This window comes from Panthera tigris, chromosome C2, assembly GCF_018350195.1.
Source record: "Panthera tigris isolate Pti1 chromosome C2, P.tigris_Pti1_mat1.1, whole genome shotgun sequence".
NCBI classification, from domain to species: Eukaryota; Metazoa; Chordata; class Mammalia; order Carnivora; family Felidae; genus Panthera; species Panthera tigris.
The window spans coordinates 157,074,400-157,091,591 of NC_056668.1; the positions used below are offsets into that span (position 1 = coordinate 157,074,400).

Below are 17,192 nucleotides of genomic sequence, written 5' to 3' on the forward strand. Positions count from 1 at the left end.
CTAGTGTCCAGAGTTACACACTGTCATTTCTGCTTTGTTCCATATGTGATAAGCAAGTCATTTGTTTAAGGTTTTATTTTTTAAATAATCGCTACACCCGGTGTGGGGCTTCAACTCACAACCCCAACTGAGCCAGGCAGGCACCCTTATCCTATATGTGATAAACGAGTCATTTAATCTAGCCCATACTTAAAGGGAGGAGAATTATGAAATAATTTATTTTAGGTCGACAATTTTTTAAAAACTCACTAAATTAGCTTTATTGATACAGGTCTTTTCTGAGGGCCTCCTTGTTTACTACTATGCACTATACGTGGCATGAGGCATCTCGGCTCCCCATCTTCCTAATGAGGGTTTGGTTTTCTCAGGACTCCCCACACATATGCAGCCTTTTTATTCATTGTTGAACTTGGTTGCTATTTGTGACCTCAGTGCAAATTAGTGACATGCCTAGATCTTTAATTTTGTCCTAACCAATACTATTTTCTCTTATTGTCATCAGCATACTGAGCCTTGCCTTGCTATACTAACCTCTCTCTGAGAGAACCTATGCATCTTTAGACTTTCAGAAAGTGCACATAGTTGGCATATGCCCGGTCTACCAGATCCCAGGCACCAGTTTCTAAGCCAGAATGTAGTAGAAGGTGCCTGACCAGTCTTTCCTCTCTGTGACAAGTTTCTGTTCTAAGTTGAAGTCCTCACTCCCACCACTCTGTACCATACTAAGGTATTGATGTGGGTCGGCTCACTCTTGGACCTTGCTGTTGGGTCCTACAGGTGCCAAGAGCAGGATACAGTGAACATAAAGAACAACTGATGCCTAATGTAACAGCCACATCTCTATTTTAAATACTTCCCACTCCAGGGACGCTAGGGTGGTTCAGTTGCTTAAGCTTCTGACTTCAGCTCAGGTCATGATCTCTCAGTTCATGAGTTCAAGCCCAGCATAGGGCTCTGTGCTGACAGCTCAGAGCCTAAAGCCTGCTTTGGATTCTGTGACTTCTTCTGTCTCTGCTCTCCCCACCCTCAAAAATAAGTAAACATTAAAAAATGTATGTACTTCCCATTCCCTATCCCTTATGATAAACAGCCATAAGGTATGAATTTTATGAAAGTTGGAGACTGGTAAAAGAGTTATTAGAAAAGTAAGTCTGAGCACTTAGTGAAGAATCTTAAATCAAGACTAAATAAAATAACTGGAAATTTAGTAAAGGTACATAGCGACAGTTCCAAATGTTAGCTACCTATTACGTATATGCTTATAACTAAAAATAGCTAATATCAAGGTAAAACATATGACCATTAGTAACTCCAAACTTGATTAAACTCAATGTTTTTGTACATATTACAATAAATAGTTACGCAGTTATCAATTTTCAAAATACAAAGAGGTTATTATCTGTGTTCTAGATTAGTGTTTTTCAAACTGTGGGTTGTAGCCTATTTGGTTGGTGAAATCAGTTCAGGGGATTGCAACGTTATTACAAAACTAAAAGAGAGGAGAAAATAGAGTACATTGTCATAAGGGTAAGTCTTGTTTTGTGAAACTCTTATTTCCATTTTGATGTGGAGGGTATACACCGGGTCACAATATAAAGTGTGTTTCTTGCTGTGTGTTATGTTCAAACAAGTTTGAAAGGCACTGTTAGAAGAAAATAGTAAAAAGATTCTTATAGCTTAGTACCAGGAAGGGCAAAGTACTGTCTTTTGGAGAAACGATAGAACTCCTTTTTAACAGTTTCTGACTTCGGGAAGTGTTCACTTTGTAGATGTGAAGAAGACAAATCTCGGAGTAAGGATGATTATCAAGCTGCAGTGGAAAGACTAATTATGGCTGCTCGTATATCGGACCCAAAGCTCTTCATTAAGCACATGACCGTCAATGTTAATAAGGAACAGGTTTATAGTTTGGAACATTGTTCTGCCCTGAAATGGTTGAAAGAGAATATGAAGTGGGCTGGAAAGGTTTGGCTTTTCAATAACCATTAGTTAATAAAGGCTTTTTTTTTTTTAAGTTCAAGTAATCATTGTTGAAAATAAAAGGCAATAAAAGTAAAGACAATTTTCACTATATTCAGCTTTTGCCCTTTATTGGTTTATAGTAAGTTAATAGTTTCCAAACACTGCCAGAGACCAGCTCCAGCAACCAGGGGTTCCCGAAGGAAGAACAGCGTCGGTGAAAATAAAACTAAAATAAAAAACTGGAAAATAAAAAACTAAAACTAAAATAAAAATGGACACAGACAACAGCGGTGTGTTGAACTGGCCAATTTATTGTACCAAACGTGGCATTATATATGCTAGTGATTTCCTTGTAGCATACGTCATCTATGTTTTTCTAACATTACCTAATTTTGAAAATGTTTCTATGTATCATCACCCAATAAGGAATAACATGATTGTTTTCTCATAACGTTCCCTCCTGCCCTTTGCTTATTAATTTCTTTCATTGTTTTTATTATGTATCTACGTTTATCTATAATCTATAAAGTATTTGCTTTGCGGTTTTCATGAAAGGTCACTTATCTCTCAACACCTCAAGTGGAACAGTTAGAGGGACACAACCTGTTAGTTGTTTCCCTGAAGCATTCGTGGTTTTGAAGAACAAAAGTATTCGCCTGGGTCCGAGGTGCCAGGAAGAGGGCCAAGAGGGCCTTAGAAACCCACGCCTTATACATTCTCAGAGAGACAATGCACCTAGGAACCAATGAACCATTCTGTACTTTAACCGACTAGGTTCAGTCATCATCTGGAATGCCTCCTGGGCGCCAAGTGGGCCTAGGGATTAGAGTGACCTGTGTCTATAGATACACTCCTTAGTTGCCAGAGTGGGACTTTCAAATCCGTCTCTCCTATACAGGCCCTCTTTGCTGGCAAAGGTACGAGGCTATCCTTCCTATAAGTAGAGGAGTCTCCATGGGGAATGGCAAGGGCTAAACGTAAGGCCGCACGTTTCTTGCGGAACCTTATTTTCTTTCCTACTGGTTCTTTTCCCAGAGGGCCTGCCGAGGGCAATTCCCCAACAGACAATACCCCAGGTAGTTTTAAGGCCAAATTACCTAAAAGCGGGAGGACAAGAAGCTTCCCTGTCGGCAGGTGCCTTGCAGTCACCAATCTGTCCACAGCCCGGGCCCTGCCACTCAGGCTGGGATAGCTCGGCTTCCAGCAAAACAAAAAAATTTGAAGTATGCAGATGGTTTACCCACACAGAAAAATGACTTTTCAAATTACTTTACTTCTCTTTAACTTAGGTAAACCTAAATGTAGTAAATCCCTATTTATTCTGAAATCCAAACAATGATAAATCACAAACTGAATATAGTGCAGCATTTAATGAGAGGGGGATATAAAAGGGAAGTACATGAGGAAGTCACTGGAGTTTAAAGATAAAGCTTTTGGGTATGAAATAATGTATACACAGTCCAGTCTCTAAATCCTATTCTACATCTGTAATCTAGAATCATAAATACTATTGAAAGATGATTCAAACACTAAAATTCCAGAGCACCTTCTAAGTTATACCAAAAATTTTTAAATTACCCTCTGAGTAACTTTCCTTTATTGTATCTTAGAATACTACATGTATTTTGAAAATCTGTAATTTGTTACATTAGGTATGGCTAAAGAAAATAGTATTTTAAACAAGTATACCACAATCTAGATACCCTAACAAGTACTATTCCTAACCGCCTTAAGAAGTTAAAACTCCTTTTCTGAAGTCCTCCTCAAGATCTGTAGTACAGTCATTGTCCAAGGTGATCATTCTCAATCCTTGATTTGATACTTTAAACCATAATTTAAAATCATTTAGAGAAAAAGTCTGAATAAGGTGAATAATAAACTGTGACTAGGAGAACTGAAAGTATTTCTTAAAGTTCTCAAAATATGATAATAGCATCACTGGAATAAGTGCACCCTCCCAAGACTAAAAAAAGTTAAATCCTAGCACTTAGCAAAATGCCTATTAATGTGGAGAACAAAGGGGGAAAAAATTAAACTTCCTAATCACTTACAGCGTATTGACAAGTACTTGAGGAAGACAGCAACCTTCCTCCAGGATCTTAGCTGTCTCAGTGTTAATACTTTGCTAAAGGCAACCTTAGCTTGACAGTAACCTGACCCTTTAGATCAAAGATCCTTTGGAAAATTCCTTTGGAAACTCTCTACCCATCCCCACCCCCACCTCCCAAGATACATGTTAGCAATTATCCTCCAAGCACAGGGCCACTGGTACACATCTGAAGGGTCTCTTGACTAAGGTTTTATAGACCATTGTAAATGACCTTTTCCTAACAACAGCTTGCCTCTCAAGGTGCTGGAAAACCTGCTTCCAAATTCCTTAGAGAGTTACACTATACCTGACCCCCTCCCAACCTGAAAGTCTATTATCAGCCATTCCTCACAAGTGCAGTGCAGCTCTTTCTGCCCAGGGTCCTGTGCTTCAATACACTCACTTTTTTGCACTGGAGATGTCTCAGTTCTTTCTTGACCATTTGCTCCTGGACCCCAACATTTCACATCACCTTTTACCATATGATAGGATATGAAATGAACACTATCGTGAACAGGGTAGTGGAAACGAGGCAGGAGATGTCAAGAAAAATGCCCACTTGTCTAGTATGAAAAAACCAGGTGACTATAACTACCATTACTTAATTGCGGCACCTAGGAAATAGATTAGGTTTGGAGATTACCACCGTTAAGTTTAAGGTGCCTTTGGGGACAAGTGGAGAAGGCTAAGTGGCCGCTTATAAATTAGTCTTTCCTATAAATGGAAACTGAAATGCAAAGAGCAACACTGTTTAGATGCCTGTGGCTAGGATGCATCTGAAAGGATTAAAATGGCAAAGAGCATAAATTAAACTTTTAAAAAATTTTTTATTTTAATAAAAAAATGTTTTTTTTTTTTTATTTTGAGAGAGACAGAGACAGCGTGAGTGGGGAAAGGGCAGAGGGAGAGGGAGAGAGAATCCCAAGCAGGCTCTGGGCTGCCTGCACAGAGTCCGATTCGGGGCTTTAACTCAGAAAACCACCGATCATGACCTGAGCCAAAATCAAGAGTGGGAGGCTTAACTGAGCCAAGCAGGCACCCTGTAAATTAAGCTTTTAAGAAAAAATGGGATTGGGGCGCCTGGGTGGCTCAGTCAAGCAACCGACTTCAGCTCAGGTCATGATCTCACTCCCGGTTTGTGGGTTGGAGCCCCATGTTGGGCTCTGCGCTGACAGCTCGGAGCCCGGAGTCTGCTTCGGATTCTGGGCCTCCGTCTCTCTTTGCTCCTCCCCCATTAATGCTCTGTCTCTCTCCAAAACAAATAAAAAACATTTAAAATAATTTTTTTAAAAAAAATGGGATTGAACGGAATAGATTACAAGTGGCCAGGCCCTTTCTAAGGACAAATCAAGAGCCCTTACGGTCCTAGGGTTGGAAAAAATGGAGGAGCTCCTTTTTGCTTCTGTCAACAGTGCCAAAGAAAGGGAAAAGAGCGTTTGTTGCATTTGCCTAATTTCAGTTGTTGCTGTTTCTAGGAATAATCGAAGCCAAAAGAGCAAAATAAAGCTAAAACCCTAGATGAATAGTTTAAAGAGGCGGCGGTGACGGGAGGGCAAGGGGGCGCTTCAAGTTTGAAAAAGGTCAGATATCGAAGGGACCAAAGTCAGAAAATGCAAGCTGGAGAAAAGAAATGTTTAAAAATTAGCTATGTTTCTATATGGAATGCCAAAGGGCACACGTTAATACCTTTAAAACCTGGTACTCCCCACTGAGAGCCGACCTAAGGCATCAGCTCCGAAAGCGCCGAGCGCGTTTCACAGGGCCAGCCTCCCCCCGCCCCCCACGCTCCCAGGCCGCCCCGGTGGGGGACGCGGGGCGGGAGGGCGGAGGGCGGCCCGGCGCATGCGCGCCACCCCCACCCCCCCCCCCCCCCCCCGGCAGTCCCCGCTCCGGGTTCCAGCGCGTGCTCGGTCGCCCTCCGCTCCCCGTCCAGCCTGCCCTGCTCCGGTCAGGCCCCGTCACCTGCCACCCAGTCATTTTCTGACTCCCTCCGGCCTAGTCCATCAGGTCTTGGAGTGCTCATTCGCGTCTCCCAGTGCTTTCCGGGGAGGGCGGAGCTCCGTCCCGGCCGGGCGGTAAGAAGGCGGAGGGGCAAGGGTCTCAAGAGGTCCGGGGACCCCAGGCCGGTGACCTGGGCAGTGCTACCAGCGCGGGGCTGGGGACCGCTCGGGGTTTCCCCTGCGTCCGGCTGCGCGCAGGCGCTCAGGGAAGGAAGGCCGGGCACGCGTCGGCCAATGGGAGCGCGAGCTCGGCGCCGGCCAGACGCCGGACTCGCCTCGAGCGACCCGTCGCGGCTGGCGCCGGAGCGACGCGCGCAGGGGTGCGCGCCCGGCTGCGAGTTCAGGGACGGGGGCTTGGCGAGCACCGCTGGTAGGAATTTGTCAGCCTCTCCCCCAGTGCGGCGAGTGGAGGCGGGAGCGCCGGGCCCCGCGGCGCGCTCCCGTTGCCAGGGCTGGCCCTCCGCTGCGCATGCGCCCCCCGCCCCCGCGCCGCCCTGCGGGAGGGACCGCCCTTCGCCCTGGTACCGGGCGGTAGGTGGAGCAGGTCTGAGGAGTCGTTGGCGCTGGGCCGAGCTGTAAGGAGCAGGAGGGGAGGTGCGCCAAGTGGTACCTCCGGGCCGCTCGGCACTGAACGGGCGCGCTCAGAACGGGCGTCTGGGCGGGCAGCGTGCACAGTCACCTTAGGTCGACGCGCTAACTCTTGAACTGAGGCGTTGCCAGGGCCGGGGGTACCTGCACCGCACCTGTCTTAACTTGTTTTGAAATGAGAAGCCAAAGAAGGTTTAGGTTTGCTTCCGGCAATTATATCCCCGAAGCCCTTTACCTTATAGGAAACTGTCGTGATTCAAACCTCATAGCCAGAGACTTGGAAACTAAAGAGTCTACATGCTTTGCTCTTGCTGTAATTTATTAATTTATTTAATGGGACTTGCTGCTTTTGCTTTTCCTTTACCTTTTTCGCTTTCCTGAGTAGTCAACTGAAAAGCAATGAAAAATTGCTTTTATTCCTCCTTGACAGAGCAAATTGCTTTTAAACCCTTGCAAAATAGTAAGATAAGTCACAGTTTAAATGAGAGAAGCCTGGGGATATTAAACTTTGTTAAAATAAGTTACTTTCAAATAAAAATTATGCCAAATGGCCAAAAATCAATCTTAGGGCCTTTATTTAACAAACATTGTTACTGTTTCTGTATCAGGGGTAAGCAGAATAGTTTTTTGTTTTTGTTTTTTAAACAACCCATAATGTGGCTTTTCCACCAATTTCGATGATCTCTTCCTACCACATTTGACCTGAAACTGCATAGGTTTAATGCCTCGGTTCGCACAGTTTAGGTTAAGGTTAGAGAAGTTTTCATTTTACGAAATAAAAGCTAACATCACTATTAAACGGATGACAGAGGCCATTTTCGATGGACTGTAAATAAATTGTGACCTTCCTCATCTTCCACCTCCGTCCAGAGTTCACCATCTCCTTGGAAAAGACCGTCCAACTCCCCTCTCCCATTCTACCTATTGTACCAGAGAGTGTCCCATAATGCTCTGTGCGCGGCTGTATTATTTCATTTTTCTATATTGTTTTATAATTATCTTTGTCTATTTTTCCACTCTCTCCCTCTTTCCTACGCTAAAATTTTGGACAAGTGGATTGTCTTAATGTGTTTTTTGTTTTGTTTTTTTATTCCCAGTACTTTGCATAGAGTCTGGCACATAAGAACATGGTAAATGCCTGTTGAGGAATTAGGTGAATTAGGGACCCAGAGTGCCTCTGAAGTCGGAAAAATTAGTTATTTTGTAGCATGCCTGAGGCCTTTTCCAAATGGAAGAATAGTAGGCAACGGAAGAATTTATCTGGAGACAAAACCCTGCGGTTGACCTGGGTGTCCCAGGCTTTCAGACTATTTATCACTAGCAAATGAGTGCACCCAACTCCACTCTGAAGCAGATTTTCAATCTGCTAAAAATCATTTGACTTTCTGGGTAACTAAGGCCTAAGAACCACAGATCTAAATCTTCTTGTCGTTAGCAATCACATTTCTCATAGTAAATTAAAAAGTTGACGTTGCAGTTATCAAATCAGGCCCCCTATGATTTTGTTTTCCCTAGGCCTGTTTATCTCTGACTAAAGTGATGTAATTGGGTTCTTGGTCTTGCAGAGATGAGAACTGATCTAAGATCTGTGCCACGTGAAAAGACAAGCAGCCATGCCTGCCAACCGGCTGGGTTTTAACCTTGTTTCTGATGAGGTTTTAGGATGATGGTGGGGTTCATGGGGGTGCAGAGCCGATGGACAAGAAAGAATTCTTGAAGACATCTTTGGTGCAAAAGTGATTTTATTAAAGCACGGGGACAGGACCCCAGGGCAAAACGAGCTGCGTTGGGGTTGTGAAGAATGACTGGTTATACACTACGGGCTTGGGGAGGGTAAAGTCCTGAGGCAAGTTTCCAAGGAGACTTTCATATGCTAAAGACTCACAGGATCCTGGAGATGTAGGTCTTGTCCAGCGAAGGTTGTTTTTCCCTCTAGCAAAGCATTAACATTAAGACCCTGGGGAGTTCCTGGAGAAAAGTTTTACTCTGCCAGCCTCAAATATTTGTCAAGTGGGCTGCAGGTTATAAGGAAATTCAGTTTTTTCTGCCATTTCCTTCTTGCCTTTGTTCCCCCCCATCACTATGGAGGGAAGGTGATGTTGGGGCTCCAGGAAACAGTCTGTAGGTTTCTGGAGATTAGGCTATTGATAAGATTGCCTTTTCTGGTAATTTACTAAGATTTGTTAAGTGAGGGAGACCCACGTCCTGTATGAATGCAATCTCTATCATTTAACCATTTGTTTTCTGTCCTTGGGCAGCCAGGAGTGCCTGAGAAATGCCACACATATCCCACCTGGGGGTGGGGCGTGGTAATGCTCACTTATACTTTGCCCTCAGCCTGCCTTATGCTCCCTCATCATTTCCAGTTAGAACTGTTTTTTTTTTTCCTTCTTAAGAAGTGGGTAAATCATACAGAAAACTAGTTAAAACAAAACTTAAAATTATTTGACTTTTCCGCTACAGCTATCTAGAGATTTTTCCCTAAGGTTGTGTTAAAGAAGTTTTTTTAATGAATTAAAGCTTAAAAGTTTCCTGACAGACACCTGGGTCCTATAAAATGATGACATTAGGGTTCCCTAAACATCAGAATCCTAAAGGCATGTTAAAACAGACTGCTGGGCCCCGCCCAGTTTTTGATTCTGCAGGTCTAGGGTGGGGCCTGATAATTTGCATTTATAACAAATTCCCAAAGATGTTCTTCCAGCTTTGAGAACCACTGCCCTAAAGGTTGTTTGCTGTTTCTTTTTCTTCTCTTAATTTTTTTTTTAACGTTTATTTATTTTTGAGACAGAGAGAGACAGAGCATGAACGGGGGAGGGTCAGAGAGAGAGAGGGAGACACAGAACGGGAAGCAGGCTCCAGGCTCTGAGCCATCAGCCCAGAGCCCGACACGGGGCTCGAACTCACGGACTGCGAGATCATGACCTGAGCCGAAGTCGGCCGCTCAACCGACTGAGCCACCCAGGCGCCCCTTTCTTCTCTTCTCTAATCCCTGCCCTTCCAGAGCTGACTGCTGATCCCACCCATCATGATCAAATTGTCAGCCTACTCTTCAAGCAGAGCTTATGGAAACACTTAAAAACACTCCTAGGACTTCCAGGGGAAACCACGCATTTCCTGTCCTGTCTGGTTCAACAGAACCAGAACACATATTTTTAATTTTTTCTAATGATTTAAATAGGAAACAATCATTTTAGGGTAATAATTAGGTTGAGGGTATATCGGAATTAAGTGGACATTTTATGTATATAGGCATTTTCCTATAGAAATGAGTTGGCCACCATTGATGGGGGCAGGGGAAGATTTTTGGCCAAAGGAAAAGAAGTCCCTCCATCTCCCAGTTGAGAAAACCACTTTATTCATTAAAAAGGCAGTTCCCACAGCACAATATAATTTTATTATACACACTTAAGTTCTCTCTTTTTTTTTAAAGAGAAATACTCCTGTGAAAACTTGTTTTTTTATTACTTAGCAAATGCTAACTTTATTTGTCTTTGAATAACAAAAATAAATAGCCATATTTATTTGTTCTGATAGATTCAATTTTTTCCCTATAGTTTGTAAACTTAAATCATTCATTTGTGATTTTTGACTTGTGTCTAGCCTTGCATTGTATTTTTTAAGACTTTCACATATCCTTATCCTTATTTTCCAATCACAAAATTTGTTTTTGGATAAAATGTTGTATTTAACTACATGTTCTATCTATATGTAAGCCCTTAGGAGGGGAAAAAGGAATTCTGCAGAATTTTATGAGCCCCAAATTATCTAATAATAATAGATGTCATATAAATTTTCTATTTGTCAGATGTTGCTAATGCTTTATGTATTTTATTTAAGATTCACAAAATCCTAACACAAGTAGCCCCTACTTTTATACATAACACACTCATTAAAACATGTACAAAAGTTTGATGTGGGATTCCATATCCAGAGAACTAAAAAATAATTGTAATATTCTAGATTACATTTCACCTTTTAGAAACAGTCTGTAATGAATATTTCCAGCATTTTATATGTGTCTGTCAACATTTTTTCTTAAATACACAGTGAAGATAGCTTTAGGGAGCACCAGATAAAGGACAAATGATGATACCTGTATTTATTGTTTCATTTGTATTCAGTTTGTTAGTCTTTATTGCTAGCACTAGAAATGTAATTCTTTTGGGGCACCTGGGTGGCTCAGTCGGTTAAGTGTCTGACTTCAGCTCGGTCATGATCTCATAGCTGATGGGTTGAAGCCCCGCGTCAGGCTCTGTGCTGACATCTCGGAGCCTGGAGCCTGCTTCAGATTCTGTGTCTCCCTCTCTCTGTACCCCTCCTCTCTCTCTCTCTCTCTCTCTCTCTCTCTCTCTCTCTCTCTCTCTCAAAAATAAACATTAAAAATTAAAAAAAAAAGGAAATGTAATCCTTTTGATAAAGTAAAGACAACATTTAATAAAATACTTACGGAATTAACATTTTTACAGTAGAGTTTCTGACTAAACCACTCCTGTCTAGCAGACAGTGTTAGCTTAAAGTATTCTCTCAGTTAATGAAAATTTTTAAATTTTAAATTAAAGCGCAGTTTGGGGTGACAGTGCCTATTATACAGGTGTTTCTGCTGTAAGGATATGTACACATTCCTGGAAATCCTGACATTCTGTAGGATAATACATTAAAATAACAGGGGTTATGAAGAAAAAATATATACCACTCCAAATGAGACGTGTGGAAGTCTCCACCTTTTTCATCTGCACCAGCAGCTTTCCAGATTGCTTAATGTAGTGAAAAACGCAGGGATGCTTGAAGCCACTAAACATAAGCTTAAATCAAAGGAAGGAAGTCCTGGGGGATTTTCAGGTTTTGTAAGGTCTTTACATACAGCTGAAGCCACTGTAATTGTAGAAAGACCACCTCTGATTGCTCTAAACCACTTACATGCTGGGAAAAGACTTCACAAGGTGTAACATATTTCCCTTATTCACCAATTGCACATAAGCTAGTTCACATTAAAGAAACTTTTTTTGTAGCAGAACAGACAGTTCTTGTGTTACGGAACCAGGCAGGAACGCTGGCAGAAAAACCAAGCGGCACTCGGCGATCTGGGTGGATCGGAGATTTATTTAACACCGGCAGGCTCAGAGGAGACCGTTTCTTCAAAGACCTGAGTGCCGAACGCAAGTGGGGAGGCTAATTTGTAGTTGTCCGCTTCCATATCTGTGGGGGTTTTGTGCGCGCAGCAAACAAAGGAAGAACCCGGAGGAGGTGTCTATAAGCTAGAGACCAGAGTCTGTTTTAGCCCTGTCGGCCATCTTTGGCGTACTTTATTCACTTCTCCAACATTCCCCCCTTTGATGCCTTTTAAAAAAAATGTTTAGTAGGCATCACCTTTCAGTTTTACAGGTTGGTACTCTCGGAAGGCTAAGATACGTGTGCAGTAGTTTGGCAAGCAGACAGCGTTTTCAATAAAACCATGGCATTCAGTATACAGGGGCCAATGGATACAAGTTATGGAGAGGAGGGCCCCCGCCAGGGCAGGAAGCCAGGATGCCCAATCCCTGAGATCCCATCCTTTCCATTGATTTTTTCCTGTTGTCTACGTTAAATTCTTTCCTTGAGTTCCTTAACCTTAATTATAACTATTCCTGACTGGTTTATGAAATAGCAACATTCCTCCCTCAGAAAGATGCAAGTCCCTCCTTTTTCTGAAGTGAGGAGGTTGAGGGCTTGCCTGTTTTGGAGGGTCACTGCTGCCAGAGAGTTTATTTGGCTTTGTAAAGTTACCAGAGAATCTGCCACCTGTTTGTTCCACGTCTTCATTTAGCTCTTGAGATGGTCTATGGTAGAGTCCTACAGATGAACCTATGCCCCCTATTCTGGTTCCTATTCCTGTCGCAATTCCTGCTCCTATCAGAACAGGTAGCAAGACTGCAGTTTGGCCTGGGACTTGGGGCTAAAGGCTGTCAGGAGCTGATCTTCCGTGTACATGGATATCTCTGGGGTTAGGAAGACGGAATAACATATCTGAGTCCACTTGGCCTCTAAGCATCGGTAGGCCGAACTAGAACACAGATAGAACACCCCAGGGGTTGAACACAGGGTTGCATTCCTCTCTAAGGTTATATTTCTTCCGCATAGGGAGGTACTGTTCATACCTTCAGGGACTGTACAGATTAGATTGTTGGCATTTGTGAGACGGACCCCAGTGACCAGGGGTCCAATTAAGACAGAGGTGTTGGTTTTGAGATTTTCAGGAGCTTCCCAGGTCAAAGGGATAGGAGTGGCTAAGTAAGCCTTACAGCTGAGGGGCAAGCACATCCAGCAGGTTTGGGTGTGATTATCTATTTTATGGAGGACTTGTAGAGTAGTGTTGGCCCGACGCTGGAGTAGGGAAATGGTAAGCATCTGATTGAGGGCTGAAAGGTTCGCACCTTGGTAGGCTGCCGGGGGAGTGGTCGCCTTTATGGCTTGTATTACCCTATCCTGGGTATCCTTTATAACCTCTTGATGGGTCCTGTCTTGCACCCCTCCCCCATCCGAGATTCCCCTATTGAGGAAAGTAAGTGTAGCAAGCTCGCTTCCCTCTCTGGAGGCCCTTGTTGTGACATGGGTTCCTGACATTTTGGGTTATCTCTACAGTCCAATACTTAGTCCTTGGGGCACTGGGTGACTGACAGAGAGTGGGTGTTTTTCCCTTGTAGCAATCTTGTGGAGGCAGGTGAAGGCACTGAATGCCCTTGACCCCCTTATTGTCATATAACAATCCTAGAGGCAAAGTGGGTAAGCGGCAGTTGTGAGGGTGAGAGAGGCTATCATAATATACAGGCAATACCTAATGGCCCTCCCATCCAGAGGAGGTATGTGAGACCCAGCATGCATCTTTTGTCCCGTGTCCAGCTTGTTGGTACAGTCTCTATCAGCCCAACAGTAAGAAGTAAGATCAGGGCTATGACACCAATAAGGGGCAAGGGCTGGCAGAGTTGCATCCAGACCCCTGGGCTAGGTTCGTGCGTTGATTCTTCAAGCTTCTGCCGTGCGCAGGCCAGCCAGCTTCTGGGGTGTGGCTGGAGCAGGGCTGGAGGTCTCAGGGGCAGTTTCCCTTTTGAGGGTCAGTTTAAGTGGGTTGACTGGATCTGGATCACTTCGCCAGGTTGTGGGTTCTTCTGAGTTGGCCTTAACTCTGGAGTGATGGACCCATGGGGTGACACCTGAAACTTGAAGGGCTGCAGGAGTTGTTAGAATAACAGTATGAGACCCAGTCCACTGTGGTTTAAGAGGTTCCCTCTTCCAATCTTTGACCCACACAGAGTCTCCTGGCTGAAAGGGGTGAATGGGGGTCCCTAAGGAAATTGGGGCCCTCTCTATGGTATATCTCTGTAACTTGTTTAGGACTGCCCCCAAGGTCTGGAGCTGTTCTCTTATTCCCTTGTCTCCAATCTGGTGTAGGTCTCCTGGGAGTTTTCCTAAACATGTGAGGGGGTCGCCCACATAATAACTCGAAAGGGGAGAATCCTAGTGCCCGAGGTGTGCATCGGGCACGCAGGAGGGCCAGCGGTAGTAAATCTGGCCATGGGAGATTAGTCTCTTGGTGGAACTTAGCCAGGGTTTCCTTGAGGGTGCGATTTATCTGCTCTACTTTTCCCTGAGCTCTGGGGTCGGTAAGCAGTGTGCAGTTTCCAGGTAATGTTGAGGGACTTTGTCAGGGTTTGTATAATGTCTGCCACAAATGCAGGTCAATTATCACTGTGTATGGTTAAGGGTAGATCAAACCGAGGTGCAATCTCCCGTAGAAGAGCTTTGGCCACCTTGCGACTTCGTTCCGTTCTGGTCAGGAATGCTTCGACCCATCCCGAATATGTGCAGATGATTACAAGAAGGTACCTGAATCCTTTATTTGGTTGTATGTCAGTAAAGTCCACCTCTAAGTCTTCAAAAGGGGCGGCTCCCATCATTTGCGTGCCAGGCGGGGGCCATGGGGCAGACCAAGCATGGTTTTGGTACGTGTTACACATTGTTCACTGACAGCTCGGCATAATGCCAGCACCTGGCTGATATAGTAGTTCTTTTTGAGGAGGGCCTCCAGTGCAGTTTTCCCTAAGTGCATCAGTTGGTGATATTCCTTCACTAGGTGTTTTCCCATAGATGACAGGACAAAGATGTGTCCATTTGGCATGACCCACCAACCCTCTTCGCTTAGTGTGCCCCCTTCTGTCGAGGCCCAACTTCTTTCATTGTTTGTGTACAGGGGCAGGGAGGCTTCCCTGTGGGGCGCAAGAGTCATAGTGTAGATAGGAGCTTGTCCTGGGTCACCACAGGCAGCCGCTCCAGCTGTTTTGTCGGCCAGGCGATTTCCTTGAGTTATAGGGTCATCTCCTTTCTGATGTCCCTTACAGTGTAAGATGGCTACCTTGTCTGGTAGCCATACGGTCTCAAGAAGCTTTAGTATTTCTTCCTTGTTTTTGATAGTTTTCCCTGCAGCAGTAAGGAGACCTCTTTCTTTATAGATGGCCCTGTGTACATGCACAGTAGCAAAGGTATACTGGGAATCAGTGTAGATGTTAACTCATTTACCTTTGCTAAGGATGAGGGCTCGGGTTAAGGTGTACAGTTCAGCCCATTGTGCCGACCATCCTTCCGGCAAGGCCTTGGCTTCCAGAACTTTGGTGGTTGTGGTTACTACATATCCTGCTCTTCGGCTGCCCTCTTGTAAATAGCTGCTCCCATCGCTGAACAGGGTGATCTCTGGGCTTATTATATAACCTGGTCTTGGAGGTCCGGGCAGTTGGTGTAGACTTCATTCACTACTTCGGAACAGTCTTGGTCGGGTTCTCCCTCCCCCATGGGAAGGAAGGTGGCCAGGTTTAGTGTTTTTACTGCTTCAAGAGCGACCCTTGGGTTTTTGTAGAGAAGGCCTTGGTATTGTGTCAGCCGAGAATTGGAGAGGAGACGATATCCTTGGGTGCTCATGAGGGACATGACCGCGTGTGGGACCTTAACATTAAGCGTTTGTCCCAGCGTGACTTTGTCTGCATCCTTGATGAGCAGGACTGTGGCTGCCAGCACTCTGAGGCACGGTGGCCATCCTGCAGCCACAGGATCAAGTTTTTTTGACAGGTAGGCCACTGGCCATTGCCAAGGCCCCATACTCTGAGTAAGCACTCCAAGGGCTATTTGTCCTTTTCATGTACGAAGAGGTTAACGGGTCTTTCTATGTCAGGCAAACCCAGGGCTGGCGCTCGTCCCAGAGCCGCTTTATTTCTGTGAAAGCAGCCCTTGCCTTCTCAGTCCATGCGAGGGGCCCCCAGTCTGGCCCTCCCATCAGGTCATAGAGGGGCCTCACTATGGCTGAGAATCCAGGAATCCAAATGCGACAGAACCCTGTGGCCCCTAAAAATTCATGCAAACCTCGTTTTGTTTGGGGCTGTGGCAGTGTGGTGATAACTTTCTTCCTTCCCGGTCCTAGTTCTCCTTTTCCTTTTGTGAGGAGGAAGCCTAAGTATCAGACCTGCTGCTGACAAACCTGTGCCTTTTTCCCAAGAGGCCTGGTACCCCGAGTAGGACAGGAACTGCAGGAGGGCCTTGGTACCTTTCATACAGTCTTCTTGGGTGTCGCTGGCAAGGAGGAGGTCACCTATGTATTGGAGGAGGACACACCCTGTGGTTTCCCTCAGAAAGTCTGCGAGGTCTGCAGCTAGTTCTTCCCCAAAAAGAGTAGGTGAGTTCTTGAAACCTTGGGGAAGTCGTGTCCAGGTCAGCTGCATCTGGCACCCTGTAACGGGCTCAGTCCATTCAACGGCAGACAATGGTTGACTTTGAGGAGCCAGGTGGAGGCAGAAGAAAGCATCCTTTAGGTCGAGGCATGTAAACCATTTGGCTGACCCCAGAATGAGTCTGGGGAGAGTATATGGGTTCGGAACCACTGGGTGTAAGGAAACAGTCACTTTGTTAATGGACCTCAAATCCTGTACTGGTCAGTATCCTCCTCCTGGCTTCTTCACTGGCAAGAGTGGGATATTCCAAGCCGATTGGCACTCAATTAGAATACCTGCTTCTCTGAGCTTGGTCAGGTGCTCTTGTATACCCATTCTAGCCTCGAGTGGAAGAGAGTACTGCCTTTGTCTCTGAGGTTGGGCTCCAGGGATCAGGTCAACAACGGTGGGGCCCCGACTGCAAGCTAGTCCAGGTGGGTTATCTTCAGCCCATACAGAGGGGAATGTAAGCCTGAATTCTGAGGGGCTACAGGGTAGGGCCTGTGCACAGAATAGTCTCCATTCTTCTTCCCTTGGCAGGGTAATCGCCAAGACCAGGGTTTCCTCCTGCTTGGGTTTAATTGGAGGCTAGTGTGTCCATTGGGTTCAAAAGTTATCTGGGCCCCAAGTTTGGAGAGCATATCTCAGCCCAGGAGAGGAATCGAGCAGTCAGGTAAGTAGAGGAACTCATGCCGCACCTTGTGACCCCCAGGTTCACATTGTCGAACTTGACAGAAGGGCTGTTGCATCACCCGTGTCCCAGTAGCCCCAAGTATGGTTGCCGTCTTTTGGCTTAAGGGCGCCACCAGGGAATTAACAACG

General features: G+C 45.0%; 2 protein-coding genes across 10 annotated transcripts in view; both read left to right on the forward strand.

Moving 5' to 3' along the window:
- The window catches only part of TOPAZ1 (testis and ovary specific TOPAZ 1), a 100,641-nt gene extending 98,629 nt beyond the window's left edge, over nt 1-2,012 (forward strand). For all 5 annotated transcript variants that reach the window (XM_042999253.1, XM_042999254.1, XM_015545202.2 and 2 more), the window contains one exon: nt 1,770-2,012. In XM_042999253.1, coding sequence (XP_042855187.1) covers nt 1,770-1,989 — 220 coding nt within the window. In that variant the 3' untranslated portion in view covers nt 1,990-2,012. The remainder of the gene's footprint in view (nt 1-1,769) is intronic.
- A 3,928-nt stretch (nt 2,013-5,940) lies between these two features.
- Nucleotides 5,941-17,192, forward strand: part of TCAIM (T cell activation inhibitor, mitochondrial) — a 75,422-nt gene continuing 64,170 nt past the window's right edge. For 3 of the 5 annotated variants that reach the window (XM_042956473.1, XM_007099039.3, XM_042956477.1), the window contains exon 1: nt 5,941-6,126. The gene's annotated coding sequence lies outside the window, so the exon portion shown is untranslated. Of the gene's footprint in view, nt 6,127-16,074; nt 16,337-17,192 lie in introns of those variants that run through there. The other 2 variants (XM_042956472.1, XM_042956475.1) reach the window with 2 other exon arrangements.